Genomic DNA, 23200 nt, shown 5'->3' with positions numbered 1-23200 from the left:
CTGAGTGTGGTTCAACGATACATGATTTATTCCTAATGCTTCACAATAATTCCCACACAAATGCCGTGACGGGGTACCGGCGGGAAGGCCACCTTCCAACGTCCCGCACCCCCTTTTAGCGGTAGATGTTCATAACGCGCGGCGAGTTATCGCCACCACCACGGCACAGTGCGCATATCTTCGTTTCGAAACGCATCTCGCACGAAAAAAAGGTTTACTTGTTCGATTCCCACTTGACCTTCTCATCGCGCTCCCGGACCACCTCCTGCAGGTACGGCTCGAGGTATTTGGTGTCCTCCTCGTACTTGGTCCACTGTTCCTTCGGCAGGATCGTTTTCGTCATCGACAGGTGGAGGGCGCGCGTGATGCGGAAATTGCGCTCATCCTTCAGCTTCTCCGGCAGGCGGCGGATCGCCTCCTTCACGTCCTCGTTCTCATACAGACAGTCGTCGCGGTGCAGACCTGTGGGAATACGGGGGAGGGGAATAACATCCGGATCAGTTTGCCATTCGCAGCAAGGTCAACGCGAACCAGGACACGGGGAGGGTGAGCTGTGCTGTGCTCAACGTTCCGTCCGTGCGTCACAATAACAAACCCCGTAACACTCACCGTACTGGTTGAATCCGGCCATATTGTAGGCCCATTTGCCGAGGGCAGCTGCAAAAAAATGGAAAAAGCAGTTAGTAAACAATGCACGCAAACCCCGCTTTACCGCACCGGAATCTAAGGACACAATTTTCTTAACATTATGTAATTTGTTGCGCCGAACGCTGACCGTGCCTCGTCAAAACAATAAGGCTTCGCGGAGGCAAAAAACGGCACAGCAGGTACGATGGAGCGCTTTAAAACGTGAACAACCACTCACAGTAGACGGCGGGTCCTTTGCGTGCGAGGTACGACATTTTTATCGTGGAAAAACGCTCGGAAAAATCCTTCCCGAAATGTTCAGCACAACTTCTTGGGACTTTGCAAAAAACGAGAACGAAACTGCGTGCTTGACGTTTGTGCAATTGGCGAGCGCAGAGACGTCAGCGCGATTTGACAAGCGGGAGTTTATAGTGCACTGCTGACTTCTGGGTGATGTGCCAGCGGTGAAATCGGCAATGAAAAGACAACAGAAAGAGGTGGATGCAATGCGTACATTTTGAACTGGACAATTTGAAACACGAAAAGAACGATTTAACCGTAGAGTTGGCAACCAGATTTACACACGTAAGATGGCAACCGGCATACCCGGGTATTCCACACGTTTTGATGCAAAAAATTAACGATTTTCATAGGTAAACAATGCTTTCTATATTTTAATGCTGTAAGCAAGTAATGCCGACCATATATTCTCTTCTATTTCATTTATTCATTAAGTTTTTTTCAGTTTAATATAAAAATAACGGTCATATTGAAATTTGGAATCGCTTGAATTTGACTCGAAAATAAGCACAATACGAAAAGAGGAAGAAGAGAAACGTCATTCTCCATACAAAATGTATGGAATACCCGGGTATGCTGGTTGCCAACTTACGTGGTAAAGTTAAAAAAAAAATCAAAATAAAATACTTACAGGCTGTTTAAAATTACAACTTATGCACCAAAAAATCATAAATTAAAAGTTGGAAGGCTACGGAAAATTTCAGGTCAATAAAAGCAATGAATCAAAAGTTATGGCAGTTTAAAGTTGAAAAAATACCCGGGTATCCGGTTGCCAACTTAAAGGTTAAATTTACTTTATTTCTGCACAACAACAGTAGTATCTTGTTTGGGAAAATTTCATACTAAATTTCAGGGATAAAAGTTGATAACAATCTGAGTGTTGTTTTAGTTCATGGAGTTTTGCGGGCAATGTTCGCACAAGTCGTGTAGAATCAGTATAACAGTGAGGTATGTATAACAAAACAAACGATCTTCACGCCCTGTACTTCAGTAAAATTGCTTTACTTCTGGATCTGATAAGAAACGATCGTCTTTTGTCTGCGTTCGTTCAACATTCGAGAGTAAAATTTCAATGTTTTGTTTTATTCTAACGGTAGGTAAGCAGCGATTCAATCCTGCCAAACGATATGATTATATTGTATGACCTTCACTATTAACTTTAATCTCATTTTCGTTCCCCACAGGCTGTTAAAATATGAATAAAAACATCGAGTACCCAACACTGCCGGTCAGCAAAGAAGAATGTTTGCAGTACGTGTTGTACGTCGCGATGATCCACGTCGAGATCATACCAGATATCAGTGATACTCTTTTGGTAAATCTAATCGGACCACCGGAGAACTATACTCCTAGAGCCAAGCTTTATGCCACGCCCAAACTCGGAACGTGGTGGCAAAGCATGCCCGAGTTCGGGCTGGAGAATGTTGCGCCGGAAGATAATGCTCCAGTTAATTTTTATTTCATTGTGAAATACGAGCTGTCCGTCTACCCGTCCAGGGTCGGCTGGTATGAAAAGAAGTATACCGGGGCAGTGGTACGCATCTGGGCCTACAGAGCCGAAGCAAAGAAATGGTCCCTGCTGTGGGATTGTCGTTATGATGGCGTCCTGAGCAACAGTTCGCCCCAGCTCTTCTGCCCAGAGATACGTACCGTTCGACACTCGACAAAGTTGCTACGGTTCGAGCTTAACACGCGTGATCGGGTAAAAGCCATCGTCAACTTTGATGGAATTGCTTTGGTAGGTGTGGAAGACAGTTCGGAGAAAACGTTACATCAGCCGTCTGCGGTACGATTGAAATCGCACGGGAGAGTCACCCCGGACGCGCGACTCAAGCGCCTTAACACCTACTAGCGCCACTGGGAGGAAGCTTACCGATCTACCGCAGGAGATGCTGTTTAGGATCTTTTCGCACCTCGATCAGCTGTCGCTCCGTAACGTTGGACAGGTGTGCAATTCGTTTGCCGCGCTCGTATCCGATGCCCGACTGTACCGGGTGGTGAACCTGCGTCCTTACTGGCATAAGATGAACAGGCAGCATCTGCAATGGCTGCAGAAACGATGCACCGGCATCAGCAAGCTGGATCTCTCCTGGTGTGGCAATGTCGACGTATTCAACAATTCCGACGTTGAAGCGAAGCGGTGCCACCCTAACGCACTTGCGGCTCAATTGCTTCGGAGTATCTGTCAATCTGTCCCGCATGCTTAAGCTCTGTCCCAATCTAACCGAGCTTTGCATGCAAAGCGCGTGCATCCACAATAACTACATGTTGAGCCATTCCTATTGCGGGCAGTTGGTTACGCTCGATCTGGGCCGGACAAGCGTTTCGATCAAAATGCTCAATCATCTGCTGCAGCATAACCTAGGGCTGCAGCATCTAAACCTGTCGTACTGTACCTTTCCTGTGTTGGAAACGCTTTTAACATTCTGTCAACGATATCATTTGCAATCTTCCATCATCCGTACGATCGGGGAATACAACCGGCAGCTAATAAGCCTTAACCTGTATCGGACGTGCATAGTGACTGTGAATGCACTGGAGGCGCTATATAATTGCATCAATCTAAAAGAGCTCGACCTCGGTTATAGCTGGAACACAAATGAATGTTTCGATAATGAGCTAACTATGCTGGTGCAGGCTTGTACGCGCCTACAACGACTAGGACTTGCCGGTTATATGACGTCGAGCGATTCCTTTCTGCAAACGATTGCGGCGAGCTGTCCCGAGCTACAGCTGCTGGATCTGACCGAATGTGAGATACTAAACGATGAGTTGAACGCTTTGCGAGTTGAATTTCCAACACTCAGCATATTAGACCAATCGAGGAGTGAAGGGACTCAATGAAATTGGTCATAGATTTGCTGGTTTTATGAGATAGAGATGAGGCGACGTGTGTATAGAACACATTATTCCGGCGAATAGTGGGATGGTGATAACAAAAATCTTTTGATTATAAGCCGCTGATTCAAGGCAATGGTTAAAAAACACACAAAATCAGCATTTCATTTTCAACATTAATTCTTTTATTAAAGGTTACCCTATCGCCTATCTTATTTGGTCTTTTATGATCAACAATCTATGAACAACGGGTTGCGGGATTAATCCAAAAAGTACACTATCAACTTAACGCTACACTGCGCACTCCTTCCCATGAACACTAGGCTTCTGCAGTACTACCACTCTACGGTTGAAATAGGAAAGCAAAATCGAAAGTAAAGCATAGGAAAGCGCTACACTAGGATACTAGGGTCAGGTCAAAAACAGTACACGAACCATCCAGGAACACGTCAAAGTCAAACAAGTAAGTAGAGTAGTAAAACCTAGACGTAAGCGAACAGACACACAACCCCACCATCCAACTAAAACTTGCTAGCGGTGTGTGTGGATGTGTGTGTCGGTAGCGGGACGACGAAATGATATGATCGCATTCTTGATGTAACTTTGCTTCCGCCCCCCTTGCTGCTTGCAAAACGGTAAGCCGGCATTGTGCCGGCACAGGAAGCTCGTAACTAAATCTAACCGCAATAATAAAGATGGAGAATAATCAATAAGCATGTCGTACACTACATACTACTAGCGGCGTGTGCATGCCCCGTCCGTCGCGCCCTGCCAATGCCACTGGGACTACACTACTTTTGTTGCGGATTAAAATGGGAGACTTAAAAAAACAGAGGATTCCTGATCGGTAGAGCACTATCGTTGAGTCCAAAAAGGTCAAAAAGGTTTTCCAATGGGGATTTGTCGCCCCCGGGGGTTCTACACTCGGTCATTTTTAAGCCTAATCACAATTTCGCCTCTCCTATCTATCCTCAAGATCACATTAAAGAAAGATCAGGCAATCAGGTTCCACTAACACACCAGCACAGCACGACCTAAGGCGCCTACGTGCAAATTTCACAAACTAAAAAGATCCGCGACGACGGCGCAAAGAGTAATAATTATAAAGCAAGTAAACAGGTTCGCTCTGCAGATCATCTGATTGCGCGCGGTGCATTAGTTTCCAGACTTTTCCTTATACTCATCTTTCTCTTTTTCACTCTCTCTGTCTCACGCTCGATTGTTGGTCAAAAAGGGTTTAAAAGTAAAAACTAATACAAACAAATGAGCTAAATCGAAAGCGGATGACGCATGCGCAAGGGCCATGATGGATGGTAAAACGGATTTGCTTCGATTGCATTTTGCCTTGCTCTACCTCTCTTCGACAAACAACAGCTGATTAGCCTGTTGGTGCAATATGGCCGGCGTGTGTTATGCAAGGTCGATCGATTGACCACAGCAGGCGACGCTTTTTTTGTTGTTTTTTCGTTCACTCCGTTCAAACTGTTGTTTACTGGCTTTTCGCTTGAAGAAGGAGGCCGGTTTCCGGTAGGCATTATGACATTTGCTTTTCTAATCCCCCTTCGTACCAAGACACCCTAAGAAGGGCGCTCAGAAAGTCACCTCCCACCATCCCGCCTCTAATAGTTCAGGGTTGTCGTGAACCCGCCGACTACTGCAATGCGATCGTACGATCGATCGATCGAGCCCTTCTTTCTACTGTTACTAACTACTGCTAGGTGGTGGTGTGTGAGGAGGACAAGCCTTCTAACTATTCTAACTGTGTCGCTTCGTAAGCAGCGTGTGCTCGCGCGCGCACCAGCTGTTTGTTTGTTCCGGTGCTGTTTTTGAATTTCAAATTGAAGGGGGTCTTACAACGAGAGAGAGAGAGAGAGAGAACGAGGGTCGTTTGAAAAGAAAAGTGAGTCAGCGACGACGTTTCGCTTTCAACTGTCCTCCGTACCGACGCCCGTCGACGAGGCAGAGGGTACGGCGGCGCCCGTCGCTGGCAGGACCAACCTTCATAAGCCCATCGCCTGCTGCATGTTCTCGGTGCTGGCACCCTTCAGCGCTTCCGCGATGCCGTGGAAGCAGTCCTCGCTGTACGCCCGGCCCACCATATCGGACACGACCGGGATCGGTTCGTGGTTCGGCAGGATGAGACTAATTTCCTTGATCAGTGCCTGTGTGTGTGTGTGTGTGCCGGTGAAGATAGACAAAACAAAAAAAGGCCCGATTAGTATTAGCTCTCCTGTGTGCACAGATCCCGGGACAGCTGATAAGCACTTCTCCCCCTCATTACCTTTTCGACGTCAACTTTCACCTTCATCTCCTGCTGGTGGGCGGCCGTGGTCGATTTGAGCTGGATCGTTTTCTGGACGGAGAAGTTCGGCGTCTTGCCGAACCGCCAGTCCCAGGAGGCGAAGTTCTCGCGCAGCTCGGTAATGCCCGGGAACCATTTGTCGGTGGGATTGATCAGCTGGAAGCCGCGCTGCTTCATCAGCAGCTCGCGACCCCCGTCGGTTAGCTGGGTGGCCGGGGTGCGCAAGAATTCGTAGCTGTACAATGAGGAAGAAAAGGGCGATAGATTAATACGCAATCCAAAATTCCCCACAATGTATTGTAGCGCAAAACACCACACACTTACCCGATGGCCGATAGGAGCTGCTGGATGTTTACGGTTCGGTTTACGTCCACGAGGTTCTTGATTGGCGATGGAATGGAAGCGGTAGCCTTGCTTGTTATTTCGACCTGCGGGACACACGTAAAAAAACACACACACACGATCAGATCAACAATTTAATTTCAAGAAGCGTGTGCAGGAAGACATCCCTCACTCTCATAACGCTTGATCACCTTCCTCCGAAAAAGAAAAAGAAAATCATATTTTCATCCACCCAGTGTGCTACAAAGATAACCCCCCATCGAGGGGGGGAGCATGGCACACACCTCTCCTCTACCTGCTCCCCCCGCTCCCCTCCCAATGTGCTATCAATTCGACTTCATTCCCTTGAGGCCAAGCAAAAGCAAGATTGTTTAACAGTCCCTTATCATCGTTGCGAATGAACTGACACCCCTCCCGCCCCTCCTCTGTTTCTCTCCTCTTTCCAAAATGTTAACAAAACACACACCATTAACCGGTGTCCTTCAGTTCCATTCCTGAAACGAGTCCCTCACCGAGCGGTCACAGTACAAAGGGCGACGTCGTGGGCTGTGTGTTCCGCTGTGTTACGGCGTCATATGTGGCATCGAAAAACGCATCCCGCCTGCACAGAGAGAGAAGAGAGTGCAGGAAAGGGAAAGGGGAACTCATATGCAGACCACCCGCCCGGCGGCGGCCCTTATACACGATTCCGGTTTAATTCCCTATCGGTTGTGGAACCGGTTCGCGCCAGTTTTCATTTAGACCTGACTGAAGCCAAATGATTTTAATCAAGATAAATTGGTGCGCGCCCTGGGTTCCTCCGAGATTCACACACAGGCGGTGAGGCAACCTGGGACTGGCACTGGGACGGAGAAGGGACCGGCCAATAGCAGCACTTTCACACACAAACAAGGCGAGGCGAGCACATTTGCGCTAGTTGAACTTCATGTAGCCTAGTTACAATGTAAGCGAGGGGTTGCAGTAGGCGGCTGTAGCGATTTTATTCTATTTGAGACCGGCTCATGGTGTGAGTCCAATGCTTGAAGTCTTCGTTCAGAGGAGTCTGGACATGATTGGTCTGCTCCTCTCATACCCATAGCTAGATGGATTCCCTCTTTGTCTAGATATTAAACTACTTCGTCTTCAACTACATTCAGGGCAGCATACATTGTAGCTTAGAGGCTCTACTTCAATGGGAGCTAACAAGACTCTTATAAAGAAGCATCTTTGTTGTTCTGAATGTTCTACACATACAAGAACATACTCTCAATAACATCAACAAAGTCAGGTTAAATTCCACAATGTTATGCTTATAGCTTGGATGATTGTAGCATCGCATAAGGTGATGTACGATCGTGATCGCTTATAGATCTTATGGAGCCTAATACATAGTCTGGATCATTATCACGGAACTCTTCCGCAAAGACTTTTGACTTAATACGGGTTTTAGACATGATTTCTTGACAAATTTAATAAGATCTTACCATCACTACATCATAAAGTGAACATATATCAATCCTACGTTACTTAACTTACTGAGGTAGTGTACTATTATACTATTATTTTCGCTCTTTTAACAACTTTTTTCGTAGATAAGCGTCTAATATTTACCCAACCATCCATTCTGACCTCGTATGGGCAATGCTTATCCTTCTTGAACGAGGTTATTATAGAAGAAGTTCGCAAGACTCTGCTGAGAAGATCACACATTATTATCTAGATGTGCCGACAATAAGCCCCAAACAAACACCTCTGCTTAACTTATCATTATCTGTTATCGGACACAGACACACGCACAAAAACTACCAGCCGCAAGGGTCCATTGTGATCCGATGGACTCTTCTTCGATTCTTCCTCCAAGCGGTGCGAGCTTGACAGCGGAAAGTTTTTAACTCTCATTGTTTTGGTACCTACTTCCCAAAATAAGGTCGTTTGCCAATCATTATCGTTCAATTCTGGCCATAATAAAACACATGTCTGTGGGGGAGGAAGATGGATGGAGGAGGGGGGGGGGGACTCTTGTTCACTGAAACAGAATTTCATCCCACCTCATCGGGACGCTTATCACACTCCCGGGCTCAGCACACAAAGCACACAAACAAGTGCTGTGTGTGGGGTGCTTTACGCATTTGCCCTCGCTCGCCCCCGAAAAAGTAATCAAAACGCTGGCACCGGGAAGAAGAAGACTTATCACTCCTGGTACACGGCCGGTTCTAACCGGTCCGCCAAAACCAGTTCATAGACATTTGGCCTTAATTTTGTGCCAAACACCAAACATACGTTTGGCGTGCGGGGGTAGGAGGAACCTTATCGAACGTTGGGGTGAGATGGGGTACTTAGTGTTTATCAACCCCACGCACACATGGTTCGTTGTCGCTGGATGAAGAGTTCCGTCTTGTTGCGATGCTTTCCGTGCAGCGGTGCTGGAACACTCGAACAAAAGGGGCGACTCACCGTACAAAGTTCAGTGAGGGTGGTCAAGGATATGTTCGGGCAAAGCTGCTCAATTGGTGGTGGTGGTGGTGGTGGTTGCATCGTGCCGATGAACTCATCATCGTGCGAAATTGCCTACCGCGCCCGGACAAAGGGCTGATGCAATACAATTTATTCCGCGCGTGCTGTGCCAATCAGCTGGGACCATTCTGGAAGGGTTTGCTACACAAGTTTTGCAAAACAGAAGTAATGAGAGTTCACCCCAAGCAAGACCCCTCTAGAAGAATCATGAGCAATTGATCATGTACATTATCTCAAACAAAGCTCCGTTTTTTTGCACCTCTCGTTTAATAAACTTTGTTCATCAAACAAACACAAACGCCGTCTGCAATTGCAATTGTTCTAACCCCTATCTCCCTCTATCAGCTGTTCCGCCATAAAGCCTTATCATTGTGATACAATTTATCATCACAAAAACCACCCCGACGCCGAGTCTCCGGGTGTCTCCGTGTGGAACAAAAAAGCCTACCACACTCTCGCTTTCATTAATAGAGAGGGTAGCGCGGTGGGTGTAACGCTCGGGGATGTAGGAAGTTGCCGCTTCTTGCAGCAATAACAGCAGCAAGAAGCATAGTGATGGTGCGAGAGGCAAGACATTATTTATGGGCATGGTGTGACCCAACCGGTTTATCACGTTAGATCCGACCATCGTGTGGCCTGGCCTGTCGACTGTTCTGTTGTTTTCGCCTTTTCGCATAGCAACAACAGCCAGCGCTTTGCGCTTCGGATGTGAATCCTCCCTGTACTGTGTTGTTTTGATGTTTTCAATTTGATGCTATCCCATGCCGGCATTCTTCTACTTACGTTATCTTTCTCGAGGGATGCACCCAGGTGTAGTTTGTTCGAGTTAACCAGCAGCGTACAGTGGTGATAAGCGTTCGGTTGGCCCAGTTTTGCCGCTGTGCCGGATATCTAGAAAAAAGGAAAAAAATATATGATTAGAGGAAACTTTGAATTGGAGTTATAGTAGATTACTTTATATTTCCCTTAGATTGACACTCCGGCAGGGTAATTGTAAAGAGGAAGTTAGAGGAAGAGAGCTCAAAATCACAAGGCAACCGTGAAACAAAAACAACCGATTAGATTAGTGGAGCACAACACACAATCTAAACTCGACTTCTATTCTTAATGTCTTTCCAGATAAGCATCAAATCAAGCGTCAATGTACCACACACTCCAGGGTCATTGCAGACTTCGTGGTTTGTTGTTCCCGTCTTCTTGTTCAATAGAAATAGAGTGTTACCAAGCAGAGAGCCGAGAACATATTTTTGGAACTGAATATGCGCTATACTAACTTTTGCATATCCAACGGTACAAAGGCACACGAACGGCATCTTCAATCACGGAACGCCAGTGTCAATGACATCGTCAACCCCATAGTCGGGGGATGGATCAAGCGTCCGGGCACTACCCAGCGAGCAGTGAAGAGAACGAGGGCCGGTTTAATAGCCCCAGTCTCCCTCCTCTCTAGATATCATCCAGTAGGCGAGTGCACACAGGCAACGATCTGTGTGCGTAGCAACGCCGTCCGGAGCAGCATTTTAAGACCATGGACATCAACAACAACATCGCCATGGGCTGCTCTTCTGCCCTAGCAACAGCCACTTGACCATTTGGCGAGCTGCTGCTGGCGATCTGCTCGACGCGTTTTGTGTCCACCGGTTCACAAGAAATCCAATCTCGCGGTTCAAGGGTGAGCCGCGGTCGTTAGCCGTTCCAGCGCTGGAGCGCACAAGAACAAGATTCGATGCTCTTCCGCGGCTTATCTAAAAGACCCCTATAGACTATAGACCCCACTATGTTACGCTGCGTACTAACACACACACACATACACACTCGCGCACCGACGAGCACGCGTGTTCGCGCATAAACTATGCAAATTCGCACCCAGTACACGTGCACTCGGTGTATGTAGAGCTGCTTTGTGTGCGCCCTGGCCATGATTGTGTATGTGTGTGTTCTTCCTTCCGATTTGTGTGCACGCAGAGGGTTTGGACGAGAACCGGTTTTGTGGGTCATGCTCGCAACACGTGAAACATCACCGCCTCGCTGCTCTCATGCGCATACCGTCGAGCTGAAGGGAGGATCAGCTCGTTAGCTTGCGATCAGCGTGTGTTGCAAACATGCGAACTGAGAAGCACACACAAAAAAGGAGTGCAAAAAATAGCGCTCCGTCTTCGGAAAGGGACGACGTGATTGATTGCACGTAGCACCAACAGTACCAACGGCATATCGCATCTGAGTGTCCTTGGTGGGAGAGATAATTGTGGCAAAAACAAAGCAAAAAAGAATATGCCGATTGAGTACTGCACAAGGCAGGTCTGTCAGCCAGCCTCTCATCAATCTCGTTGGGATTTTCCCATGGTAAGCTTCTCAGTGTCTAACCAAAAGTATGATTTCGACCTAACCACCTCTGAATGATTATGTGAAACCCTGAGACCCTTATACTACATATTTAAGGGTAGAAGAAGCAGGTCGTAAAGTACAGTAACAGTATGTTTCTTGTCTTCCGCTACATCTTCTCATATTCCACCTAAAATGCCAAAACAGAAACCATTTAAACTGCTCTCCCCCACACAGCTTACCTTTTTGCCCAGCAGCACGATATCGTCCCGCGCGGACAGCTCCGCATTGATGCCGTACTCCCGGTACAGGGCGCGCGTCAGCAGCGTCAGGTTGTACTTCCGATCGTACCGGGCCCGCGGCATGAAGAACGTACAGTTCAGGTTGCCCAGATCGTGGTAGACGGCACCGCCGCCACTGTTGCGCCGGGCCAGCTCGATCCCATTGCGTGCCAGTGCCGACACGTTCGTCTCCGAGAACGGATTCTGATGCCGGCCGATCACCACCGACGGTTTGTTAATCCACAGCATCAGTATGTGATGGTGGGTCAGGTCAAAGTTCCGATAGATCCAATCCTCCAGCGCCAGGTTCGTGAAGACATCGTTCGACTGCGAGATAAAGACGGATTTGCGAACCTCCGCGTCGGGAATCTTCTTGATGTCGGCCGTTGACAGCTGCTTGCTGCTGCTGCTCATGGTCAGGTGGCCGGTTGGGCTGCTCGTACCATTGCCCCCCTCGGTGGTGCCATTACCACCCTGGAAGGGATGTTTCGTGGTGGAATAGGCGCACAACGCCTGTCCCGGGCGGAAGAGCCGCGAGCTCGCCGGTGACGCCGATGACAGGACGTACATCCGGCAGAGCGATCGAACAGCAACCGCCGACGATCGTTTCGCTACCATGGCAGCCATCTTGCTTGAGAGTGTTGGTGGGTTTTTTCCGCTCTTCTTCAGTCGAGTGCCGATGATAACCAGCTGTTCGCTTGTGCTTATTGAACGCACACACACACGCGCTTTCTCGTAATCACCAACACACGCAGCAGCACACACACGCAGTTTCGCTTGCACTTTCTTTGTTATATCGTGTGTGCGTGGTTTTTTTGTGCGAGGTTCTTTGTGTTGTTGTTTTTTTTCGGGCGACAGAGACACGGCGAAGTATGTTTTGACCGGTTGCTTTGTTTTGATACGCAAATTCGTAGCCCCGCCGCAGACACACACCTGTTGGGGTTTGACGCAGTTCGCAGGAAATAATAAGAAAGAAAATGCTAATGTTCTTGGGCTCGATCTTCTCGATGGTTTGTGGAATATATTTCACCACACACTGCTTTTGGGTGCGTTCTTCTTCCACACACGCACGCACACGATCCGTCTCGCTGGTCAGTCTTCGGTGAACTATTTGCTACACACGTCTTGAGACGGTCGCGAAGGTGGTGATGATGATGTGAGATGATGTTTGGGGCAGTGTTCACTGTTAGCTAACGGACGTAAAGTTCTATTTTTACGAGGCACACACACACGGAATGATGTTGTAGTCCTTTACGCGTTTTTGTTAAGGCACGTCTTTGACTAGAGCTTTGAGGCAATGCTAGGCTGAGTAGAGTTTTTGTTTGTTTACACACTATAATCGGCTTAGTTCTAGGTAGCTAAAACTATATAAAATGCCTTAAGTAAAAACACTGGTAGCACCACACACAACAACTCACAAAACTGCACCCTTGTTCCTAAGAGAGGAGGGGTTTCTTTACGCTCTAGCAACACAACACAACAGTGCTGATGGTCTTCTGCTGCAGTAGTGGATGGTGGTGCGACTTTCGGCTGCTGATATTCGTGTCAGCTGCGCTCATCGAAATCAGGTACTCGTGCAGGGCGATCGTCTGATGCAGCCACTTCCAGGTCTGGTGCAGCGAGTTGATGCGGTATCGAATACCTACACAATCGCGACTGCAGTTAAAGGGCATTCCTTTCTGTTGACCAGACGCCAGGACGAAAACGGTTGCTACACGGTCGTTTGCTGGAACAGTCACACACACGCTCTCTATCTCCTTCTCTCCTGCTTTCGACACCTGGTGCGATTACACCGAAATGCAGTACCAAAACACAACACCAACTGTCAAACGGTAGGCCGTGGCGACCCGAACACTACGCAATACACAGACGTGAAATGGCGAGACATATGGGCACACACGGAGACACGATGCGGCGATTTTGGAAAGTGGTTTTCGTTTCTCTGGACGAGAATTGAACGGGCACGGGTCCGCTGAATCTAATGGTTGATACGTGAGTGGGTTCTGCTGCGAGCGCAGCGATTTAATTTATACACTCTTGGTCGCAAGCGCGCGCACACAACGCACACCGTACCGTACGGCTAGAAGCGATGGGTTTAGTGTGTGTGTGTGTGCGTGTCGTCGGTGGCTCGTATTGGCTGAGTATACACTTCGCGACCGGAACGGAGCGGAAAGTTTGGAACGAACGTTATCAGTGGAACGGGTAACGGATCCTCCTAGAGGTAGGTTAGCATTGTTTGTCAGTTTTCTGCATTTAACACTTTTATTATTTATTTATCTATTTATTTTAGCTATTTGGAACAGACTAGAATCACGTAGATTATTACTACAAAAAAGAAGAGAATACAAAAGAATAATCATGGTATTGAGTCTGGCAAATTCTAATGTTCATCCATTTACCCAGTTCAGTTGCTACCAGTCCACGATGATTCTATTCCAAAGGTAGGTTTCAGTAATTTTACCTGTTACAGGCTATCACTTTAGTTACTGTTTCCAATTTGTTGGATTTTGACCCTTTTAAAGTGTCTGTTCTGTACCCAGTACCGCTGTTCCATTAGTTGGTTCTGGTATCTCAAGTATGGGTAGTAGTTATACCTTTGTGAGAGTTTCGTACAGAATATTTAGCTTTATTTTAGGCCCAATTTTGGTTGAAATAAGGATAATTTTTAGGGCATACTGCTGATAGAAATTTATAGAAAAAAGGGAACCTACTCCTTGATTAATACTTACCAAAACGACCTTTGCGAAAATAACAAGTTGATTATCTTCTCTTATTTCATACGCTGTTTAAAAGATAACAAATTCCACCACAAATCAATCTACTCGTATTCGGATTCAACGACAAATGGTTTTGTGGAACATTTTTACACAAAACGCTTTATTTATTCTCTGATCTCTGATCCATTCCATTCATCTCCAGATCACGCCACATTGTTACGATCGTGCATGCTCTCGCAGGACGTTACGTTGCAAATATTCAGCCTCTTCCCCCCTGTTACACGATACACCACAATTGATCGTAACACGTTTGTAGTAAAAGCGTACAAGTACGACGATGCAATTGCACCTCCCACCGCATGCCACGTTTATCGTGGTGAGAGAGCATCACGCTCCGAGCGAGTGTCAACGGCAGCAGCCATGGTAACGTAGCGTGGTTGTGTGTAGCTGCGTTTAACATTCTCTATTCTGAGCCCGGCGTTGACGTAGGTTGTGAGAAAAGGATGATGTTCTATGGTCAATCCATGCCCGGAGCACACGCACCCGACCCAACATTGTCAAGTGTGCAAGTGGCGGGGGGGTTTGTCCTCGCTAAGGTCAAACGAGAGTGTGTGGCCAGCCATCATCAGGTGGGAATGCGTGGCACATCATCGCACACCAGGCGACCATTCCGTTGAGATGATCCTCAGCCCCACCCCAGTTGATAAGCTTTTGATGGTTGCCCGGTGTCCGTGTGGTGATTCCGATCGGTGGGTGCGCGCTGCTGATAATCTTGGGAAGCGAGTAATTTCTCCGACTCGGTTGGTGGTGGCTGACGAGGCGACGTCATAATAATTATACGGGGCAGCATGACATGGCGCACTCCCGTCCCCGGGGGCAAGATGACCCACATAGAGAGCGCATTCTAGCTAAAACTGCGCAAATTGTTTGTGCAGGGTGACCCAGCGGTTGCGATGGGGGAGAAGGAACAGGAAGCTAAGCGCACATCTACAAAGAGAGGGTTATGTGTACGGTTTGCTCCAGTTATTACCGGTCCCGATTGATGATGGAGAAGCCCTTGGTGCGCTCGCGCGCCAGACAAATGAAAGTTGCAGTAAATGTAAACACATCAATCGCTATGTTTCGCTTTTCGTTACACATAAGCTATATCTTAATCACGTTGCATGGTTTTATTTTGTAATAATAATGTGTCAGGCTTTCCAATTACCAACGATCGCCCCCCCAACTTCCAAGCCAATATACGGCCATCGGCACAGGGATGCGCCTCTCTCCCCCCGGATGCTTAATGTAGTATGGTTACGAGAGGAAGGTTTCTTTAGATTTCTGCAGCATTTTTGGCTCAACTCAGTTTCCAACAGCTCATCTCGCTAGCGAAACAACGCTCTTCACAACATTCAAGCATTACGCATTACGTCCACACACGATTCTCCTTAAAGCACCTTAACTATCGATGATCACACCAGTTTACAAGCTGTTTCGTCCTTTCCGTTTCCAACCTTTTGTTTAGTTTGCGCGAATTTCTGTTCTGTTCTGCTGCTCTGCTCAAAAGCGAATCTTCTTCTGGTCGTGTCATACCATCACACACATCACAAGCTAGCTTTACTTTGCCTCTTATACACTGAAATTACCAAAAAAATACGATCACGTTATGTGTTGTTTCACTATTTTCTGCAGCGTTCTAATCCATTTCAGTAGGAGAGTATGTTCTTTTTTTTGTTTCGATTTCCATATGTTTGCTATACGAGAAGGAGAACAAGTGAGAGTAACAAGACGCTTTTTGGTGTAAGCATTCGAAATACAACGGTTTTTTCACAGTAGAAGAGAGTTTGTTTCTTACAATGTTTCGATTTTTCGTAATGGAGCTACCTATCTTGATTAGTAATTCATCTTTGTCCGATTAAATAGTGTGGGTGATATTAGATTTACCTTTGCTCTGCTCTCGTGTGTTTGTGGTCTAGAACAACTGCAGCTAGCTAGAGTTTTGCACAGCCTCTTTTCCCTTACTCGTCGGCGGATTATCTCATGGTTTAATAAAAAAAGACGCTTATGCTGTCTGCCTGCTCCTTTCCCAACCCCTCCAAGCACAGTAGCAGAGGATCACCGATCGTAGTAAAGGAGATCGTTCGAGTGGACCACGTGGCGATTGTTAAAACGTTTTAAAAGACTGCGATTTTTAGATAAGATGTAGAAGGAAAAGGAGTGAGTTCACTTGATCATGGTTGTGCCGTTGAACTAAAAATAAAACTATACATAAAACTAAAATTCGGAAATAAAATAAAAGAACTAAACTAATTATTACATTAATCATACTTAACAATTTTTAAAGTATATTTCGATAAGATAAAAAAAGAACACGAAACTTTCGCATTTCGTAAGACAAAATTAAATTAAAAATAAAAACTAAAACAAACAGCAATCATATGTGTATGTACTGAGGGGGGAGGGGGGCAAGGGTGGTTACTCCTCTCCCCCACCCCCCTTGTAGTTTCATATATCTTTATTCGTCCCCTACTGAAACCTCTGATTGCCCTTCTGGTGCCTTCTGGTGTATGAGGTTACGGTTGCGGATGATTTTTTCTCTTTCTTTTCTTCTCACATGTATATGTATATATGCACAATTTGCAATTATGTTAACTCTTTCTATAAAAGGGATTATTGCTGAACGGCGATCGTATTAAACGTAAAAGAAACACATAAACATTCCTTAGCTTAGCTTGGCTAAAACGAGAGAGAAAAAAAAGGTAATCGATCGGCTACCGATCAGATCCCACATAGAGAAGGGCTGGGGATCAACTAAAGATAAGAGTAGTGAAATAAATTAGGGGAAAAAATCAAAACAAAACAATAAATCAGGTAATGATACACAGAAGTTTAGGAGGAGAAGCTTATAGTTTTTTTTCCAAGAAAGTATGGAATGTTCATGCAACCAAAAAATTAACTAAAATCTTTACAAAACACAAAAAATAATAGTAGCTAAAGTAGAATAAAGCAAGTGGTATAACCAATTCAATACGAGTACGAATTGGAGCACAAAACAAGGAACGGGAAGCAACGAAGAACATACATGAAAGCTTTGTTAGCATGATCCTTCTCCCCAGGTAGTGATAACGAGATGTTTTAGAGTGTATATATGTATGCGTGTGTGTGTTTGAGGGGGGATATAGATACTGCAGTTGGGTCATGATTCGCTTGTTCTGCTAGAGTCGTTTTTGCCTAAAGAGAGTAACTAAAATAAGGCAACCTTTTCTTTTGTTGTGTATGTGTTTCTACCTTCATACCCACACAACACTATGGGTTGTTGTCGATTTTGTTTTCTATTTGTTTTTTACGGTTTGTCGCCAAATGTTTTCCAAAGTTTTGCTATTTTTTGTACAATTGAAATATTGTTTTCGCTTGTTTTGGTGCGGAAAGCACATGCGGAACGAGCGCGCTGGCGGCTTTTCACTGTTGCTATTGCACACCATCTTTCTCTCATTGTTTTACACTCCACTGAACACTGATGGTATTTTGGTTTGACATATTTTTGTTCCTCTTTCCTTCTAACACACGCGGGGGTCTCTCTTTGTTTTTGACGGGGTCCTAAGAGAGGCTCTGCTTGGGAGGGTGGGATTTAAAATTTCTCCAAAAATTGTGTTTTAGCTTTTATCTGCAAACAGGGCAATGAAAAAGGGAGAGACGGTTTAGTTGGTGTTCTAACAACAAAAGTATAAGCGCGACACACAAAACAAAGCACAACACGCCTCTCTCGTCCGTGATGTGCACACGCGCACATCGATGATAGCTTTCTTACATTTAAATTCAATAGTACAAATAGTGCTTCCCACAGTAAAATACGTTACGTCGTGCGACGCCCTCCACAACTAAAGCGGTTGTATTCTTTTGGCGAGCTTAATATTCGCTTGCTGCATTGCTAATGCTTCTGCACACACTTACTGGTTGTTCCACTTACTTTGTTACTTTTGTTTGTTTTACTTGTATCGAAGACATGCTCGGTCAACAACTGTAAATAATCGCCCGTTTTGGCGGAGAGGGGGTTTAGTACTTTATCGCTTTCTATTTCGCTCTGCCCCGAAAATTGCTCCCCTCTCAAAAATGCAAATTATCTCATATACTTTGTATGCCCTGAAAAAATTGTAATACACATCTTAACATCAAAGATCCATCTTCCATCTAATCAATATATGTATCTTGGGTGCCTGGGGGTGATGCCTGGTGTATGCAATGTGTGTGTATATAAGGGTTTTCCATATCTTTTCCTTTCTTTTGCTCTTCCAAAAAGCAGCATTGGTGATTTTGTTTTAAAGCGAGAATTTGATTGTTTGCTTGCTTGCGCTCTTCGTCGTCGTGTTCCTTTCTTCTCGACTTGCCATATATTTTTTTTAAACTCTAAATATTCAGCGAATCCACCGGCTGCTTCTCCCTTTCTTTGCATGCGCACATGTTGCATCGCACTTTAAGCAATAAATAAATATATGAATAGTTTTCGTTTCTTATACTTCGGCGTCACACCTGTCGTCGACCTCTGTGTGTATGCCACGTTTCCTCCCTCTTTCTCATCGCGATCCTCGAAGGTCGGCAATGACAAAAGAGGAGGATGCTTTTTCTCTCTCTCTCTTTATAGGGGGGATTTGCACTTTATGTTTTCTTATTTATTTCATGTTATCTTCAAACTGCATCTCGCAGCAGTGTTAACCTCCAAGAGCACACTGATTTGCAACAAGCTTTGCGGCAACACACGATTAAGCAATCACTCCAGAACGTGTAGGAGGCAAACACACACAAACACACTTTTCACGCTTTCTTCAGCTCGCGTGGCCGCTTTTCGAGAGCTAATGGCACACACATACCATATATCTGTGTTAACACATCTGTTTGAAATTGTCGCGAGTGTGATCGCGATTTGTCGACTTTCGTTCGTTTTCACTCGAATCGAATCGGTTTTGCCTAAGAGCTACAGTGATGCACATATGGGATGCACACACGTGGGAGGGTTGCGGAGAACACTCCCGCGCTCATGTGTGTGTTTGTCAGCATAAAGATATAAAGGGGGCGTTGAGAGACGTGATTGTGATGATCCGCTGCTGCTGCTGCTTATTGCGTTTGCTGTTGAATTTCAATCTTCTCCACTGTCATATCTGGATTCATGGCGGTTGCTTCCTGTAAAATGGGAAATGCGAGAAAAGGCAATTAATACATTTTGTCATGAATAATAGTTAGTGAAATTAGCATAAAAAGAACACAGTGCATAAAAAAGCTGTTCTGCTACACACACACACACACACACACACACACACTATGATGTGTGTATTTGAGCGGGTGTGAGGATCAGTTTTAATAAGAAGTGACTATTAGTTACGCGATCAAACAAAACTCTTTCCAATCGGTGATATGTTAGCATATGCTTTGAGGCTCGCATTGCGTGTTAAAATGAATCGTTTTTCTTTCTCTTCTCTTTTGGTGGAACAAACACTGAAGCGAAAGGTCGTACAGACAACCTTTCGCGTTTGGGGGGAAACAAGCCAATGAACAAACATGATAATGTGTATGACAAAAACAAAATCGAATTGGGATGATCTTCCAATGGGAATGAGCATTGAAGAGCTTCGTGCGTCTCAGGGTAAGAAGCTCTTCAAGAAAATCAAACGGCATTTTTTGATAGCAAATTTTCAATTCAGTCGCATGAGCAGTACGCATGTTGAAGGATGACTTGGTTTCTCTCTCTTTCACACTAGCAAAAAAGTGAAACACTTGAGCGATAACGGAAAACTGTAAAAAGTCCGTTCATTAGGCAGCCACATTACGCACAACATTACGCGAAAGAAAACAGTATTTAAAATGGCTACTCAACCTCAATGCTACTCTCAAAATGCTGCCTTGCAGTGGTGTTCAGTTCGTTCGTAAGGGTAGCTGACAACCCGACCCCTTTAGCCCTGTTTCTTTTTTCCACACCGTCTTGCTTCATTTTCCCCCTTCCGGGCGACCTTGCGGGGAGCTTGGGCCGGGAAGTTGTGGCTTCGTCGAGCGCAACGCGGCCAGGGGCGATTGGCTCGTGTGCAGCAGATATCTGCGGGCTGCTTCCCGGCGATCGAAAGGGTTGATATTGATTTTAAGTGAAGCAACCTGCAGCCGGCGGAACGTAAATTGTTCGAGGATGTTGGGAGGTTGGGGTCGGTAAGGTTTGCAACGATAGATAAACAAGAGAACATAGTGAACACGCTGTTTGAAGCTACATTATGGTGCCTTAAGGGTAATGGACAGAAGGGGAGTGTTTGTGCAGTGTGAGCTAATGTTTTTTTTTTTTAATTTAAGCGCAACAAAAATGATAAAATGTTGGAAAAGGGACAAAAAAGTAAAAGTACAAAGCAGTGGCGTAGCGACATTGATGCTTTAAATTTGATTGAAAGTAAGGGTTTTAGAACAGGAGATCTTTTGGGTTTAAAAACATGACGTTATCCCTATTATAAGCGTGCCTAAAACATTAGTACACAGCTTGACATCTAGATGGCGCATTTCCCCGATCGTATTCTATCATTTATAGATCCTTCTAACGCTTTACGATTCTCCCCACCTTGAATCCCCAGTGAATCCGATATTCTGGGTTGAGAGGTTCTGTTCAATCAACAAATTTGGCAAAAACCAAGACTACATCATCGTTAAGCAGCTCCACGGCATGCTTCTTAGGCGGTGCTCTAATACAAACTGTGTACTAAATCACGAATGAGCTTTTGTATGGATAACGTCTTACGTTTATGAGCATTCCGCTGACAGAAAATCTTATCCAATAACAAAACAAAACCTCTTTCACAATTGCACAACAAAGGCGCGCAATGCACAACAAATGTTCCTCTGAAGTTTCTACTAGTTCTATTCAAATTCTTAGAACATCTTGTCTGATTAACCATTTACGTTAGCGACACCTTCTTCATACCGTACCTGGATTGCTTCAGCAAGGGCTTTGTCATGATCGATCGGGTCGCCATCAGACTGGATGGTGATCTTTTGCTCGACGCGTGTCTCCACCACACCGTCCCGTTCCGTTTTGTACTAAAAAAATTAGAAACGAACGTTAGTATAGCGACTGAAAGTACAATGTACACTACACAGCAATACTTACGGTGATTGTTTCAACGGTTCGCGTTTTGCTGGATACCGTCTGGGACGATACGATTTCACCGTGGGTAGTGGTGCCACCTTCGGCAAGATCATCTAGCACCACGCGCCGATGCTCCACGTTCGGTCCTTCCGGGATTTGTGAGGCACCGACAACGTTATCCGCTCCCTAAAAACAGGTCGGAACAATGGTCATATGTATAATTAGAGACCCGTTTCTTTTCAATTAAAGCATCACAAGCTCTTCAAGTGTTGTAGAGATGTACACGTGTTCCGAATCTAATCTACCCATTCATGCAATGTATATGGCTTGTACAAACCGTGTAGGACTTGTTGTAGATCACTTCCGACAGCGATTCGTCTCCGTAGGGGCCATCGATCGGTGTTCCGGAGTCGCCGGAACTCGACGATGAGACACTGTCACGGCGTGCGTACTGCATTGATGCGTACAACACATTCGCCCAGTAACGTGTCGAGAGTAGGGTTCATGATGAACAGACATCGTGCAAGTAGTAGTTGGGGGGATGCAAACAGGGCATTCATGCAATAACAACACATATTTGGAAGCATAACAACAACGAAAACGCAAGGGAAAGAAAATGATGTAAAATATAAAAAAGAAGGATAAGTAAATAAAAGTCATATCGCATGGGTGTATGGGGGGGAGCGAAATTAAAGCGAGCTCTGTTAGAAAAGCGACCATACCTGATCGCCACTCGTCACCGTGGCCGTGGTTTTGACTTCCTGCGTAATGACACGCTGCTCCTGCCGCTCACCGTGCTGGGTGGTGGTGGTGGCCACCGTTTTCTCTTCGAGCTGTTGCGTTTTTGCGTTCGTGCCCAGATCCTCGTGGGTGGTGGCGGTACGCGTCGTGACAGCGGTGGCCGTCACAAATTTACCTGCATCCGTACCGGTCGGGGCATCCGCCTGCACAGCATGTCATCGGATTGGTTTGAACATGAGCCAACGAAAGGGGGCAAACAATAACGTAATGGAAGGAACGCGAATCGCATTGTTCAGAGCAAAAGCGCGCGTTTAGTGGCAGCAACACAAACAGAAAAAAAGGAATAAATTATTAGTTAACGAAAAATCAAATCAAATGCATTAAACAAACAAATACAGCATTCCCCAATGTGTGTAAAGTGGCTCATGCATGATGCTAGAAAAAGTGCACAGTGGAACGGACATGGGGTCACCAATAACCGGGAAACACGCTTTTACGAAGGTTTCATAAGAAGCCTTTCAATGTTATTTTGATGTGCGAATTACAAATATGTTTTTGGCCGGATGTTGTTAATTTGGTTATTTTTGTCTTCTCACTATCTAAACGTTTCATACTTACTTATACCAATAAGCTAATGTCCATTACAACATACCAATCAACTACATTTTGAAAGGCTCAAACTACGATTGTTTTAAGGATTAATGTCCAATCTAGTTGAAGAAATATACCCCGAAAATCACAAAGTAAAACACGTAGGACTACTGCAATTTTCTCTAATAAAAATGCAAATGTAAAAAGAGTCGAAAACATGGTAGAGAAAACAGTGTACAAGAAAAGACGAACATGCTACAGACAAACATCATGCAATAGAAGCGAAACACATGACAAGCGAACGTGAAAACACACACATATCAATGGAGCGACGGTTAGAAAACGCATGAAACAACAGACAACCATACCCAAAGCAGATTAATGCAATGTAAAAATGTGTTAGAAATCAAAGTAAAACAAGCCAACACCAAAACACAAAAATCACATTAAAACAACGCAACAAAACTATAAAAAAACAACCAACGAGGTGTGAGTGAGAGTGTGAGTGCCAATAGACGACCGTTACGCGCTGCTGTCGATGCAACACTCTTCT

The 23200-nt window shown here is 45.5% G+C and overlaps 4 protein-coding genes and 1 pseudogene across 12 annotated transcripts in view; 1 reads left to right on the top strand and 4 right to left on the bottom strand.

Moving 5' to 3' along the window:
• Positions 1–5: 5 nt before the first annotated feature.
• On the bottom strand, positions 6–1016 carry LOC120958839 (cytochrome b-c1 complex subunit 7-like; the record flags this gene model as incomplete). The annotated part of the gene is made up of 3 exons (XM_040381890.2): positions 6–462; positions 610–657; positions 866–1016. Coding segments are annotated over 3 exons (447 nt in total), but the record flags the coding sequence as incomplete, so codon positions are not given.
• Positions 1017–2122: 1106 nt separating this feature from the next.
• LOC120958836 (F-box/LRR-repeat protein 4-like) lies at positions 2123–5001 on the top strand (annotated as a pseudogene).
• Positions 3928–12219, bottom strand: LOC120958837 (lipoyltransferase 1, mitochondrial). The gene is made up of 5 exons (XM_040381886.2): positions 11467–12219; positions 9686–9793; positions 6392–6495; positions 6047–6302; positions 3928–5927 (listed from the first exon to the last, which is right to left on the bottom strand). Exons 1-5 carry the CDS (start codon positions 12130–12132, stop codon positions 5766–5768), a joined length of 1296 nt encoding a protein of 431 aa, XP_040237820.2. The 5' UTR covers positions 12133–12219; the 3' UTR covers positions 3928–5765.
• Positions 12220–12333: 114 nt separating this feature from the next.
• On the bottom strand, positions 12334–13290 carry LOC120958840 (uncharacterized). The gene has a single exon (XM_040381891.2). The coding sequence runs from the start codon at positions 13176–13178 to the stop codon at positions 12969–12971; it is 210 nt and encodes a 69-aa protein (XP_040237825.1). The 5' UTR covers positions 13179–13290; the 3' UTR covers positions 12334–12968.
• A 3232-nt stretch (positions 13291–16522) lies between these two features.
• Positions 16523–23200, bottom strand: part of LOC120958834 (protein 4.1 homolog) — a 42212-nt gene continuing 35534 nt past the window's right edge. For 5 of the 9 annotated variants that reach the window (XR_005752093.2, XR_005752097.2, XR_005752094.2 and 2 more), the window contains 6 exons: positions 22038–22259; positions 21653–21766; positions 21337–21501; positions 21156–21266; positions 20071–20342; positions 16523–19379 (listed from right to left, as the gene is read on the bottom strand). Coding sequence is in view for 2 of the 9 variants with exons in the window: in XM_040381870.2 (XP_040237804.2) it covers positions 19314–19379; positions 21156–21266; positions 21337–21501; positions 21653–21766; positions 22038–22259 (678 nt within the window). In the remaining 7 variants the exon portion in view is untranslated. The remainder of the gene's footprint in view (positions 19380–20070; positions 20343–21155; positions 21267–21336; positions 21502–21652; positions 21767–22037; positions 22260–23200) is intronic. The other 4 variants (XM_040381870.2, XM_040381871.2, XR_005752099.2 and 1 more) reach the window with 3 other exon arrangements.

The sequence above is a fragment of the Anopheles coluzzii genome, chromosome 3 (genome assembly GCF_943734685.1).
Source record: "Anopheles coluzzii chromosome 3, AcolN3, whole genome shotgun sequence".
NCBI classification, from domain to species: domain Eukaryota; kingdom Metazoa; phylum Arthropoda; class Insecta; order Diptera; family Culicidae; genus Anopheles; species Anopheles coluzzii.
The sequence above is the reverse complement of the archived record's forward strand: the minus strand, read 5'-3'. Positions and strand labels throughout refer to the sequence as shown.

Bases quoted from the DNA above. Each gene is read 5' to 3' on its own strand.
- LOC120958837 (XM_040381886.2), bottom strand. From the start codon at position 12,132: ATGGCTGCCATGGTAGCGAAACGATCGTCGGCGGTTGCTGTTCGATCG. The intron at 6,496-9,685 runs GTAAGTAGAAGA...TGTGTCCCGCAG, and splicing joins CATCCCTCGAGAAAGATAAC to GTCGAAATAACAAGCAAGGC. The intron at 5,928-6,046 runs GTAATGAGGGGG...ACACACACACAG, and splicing joins TGAAAGTTGACGTCGAAAAG to GCACTGATCAAGGAAATTAG.
- LOC120958840 (XM_040381891.2), bottom strand. From the start codon at position 13,178: ATGCCCTTTAACTGCAGTCGCGATTGTGTAGGTATTCGATACCGCATC.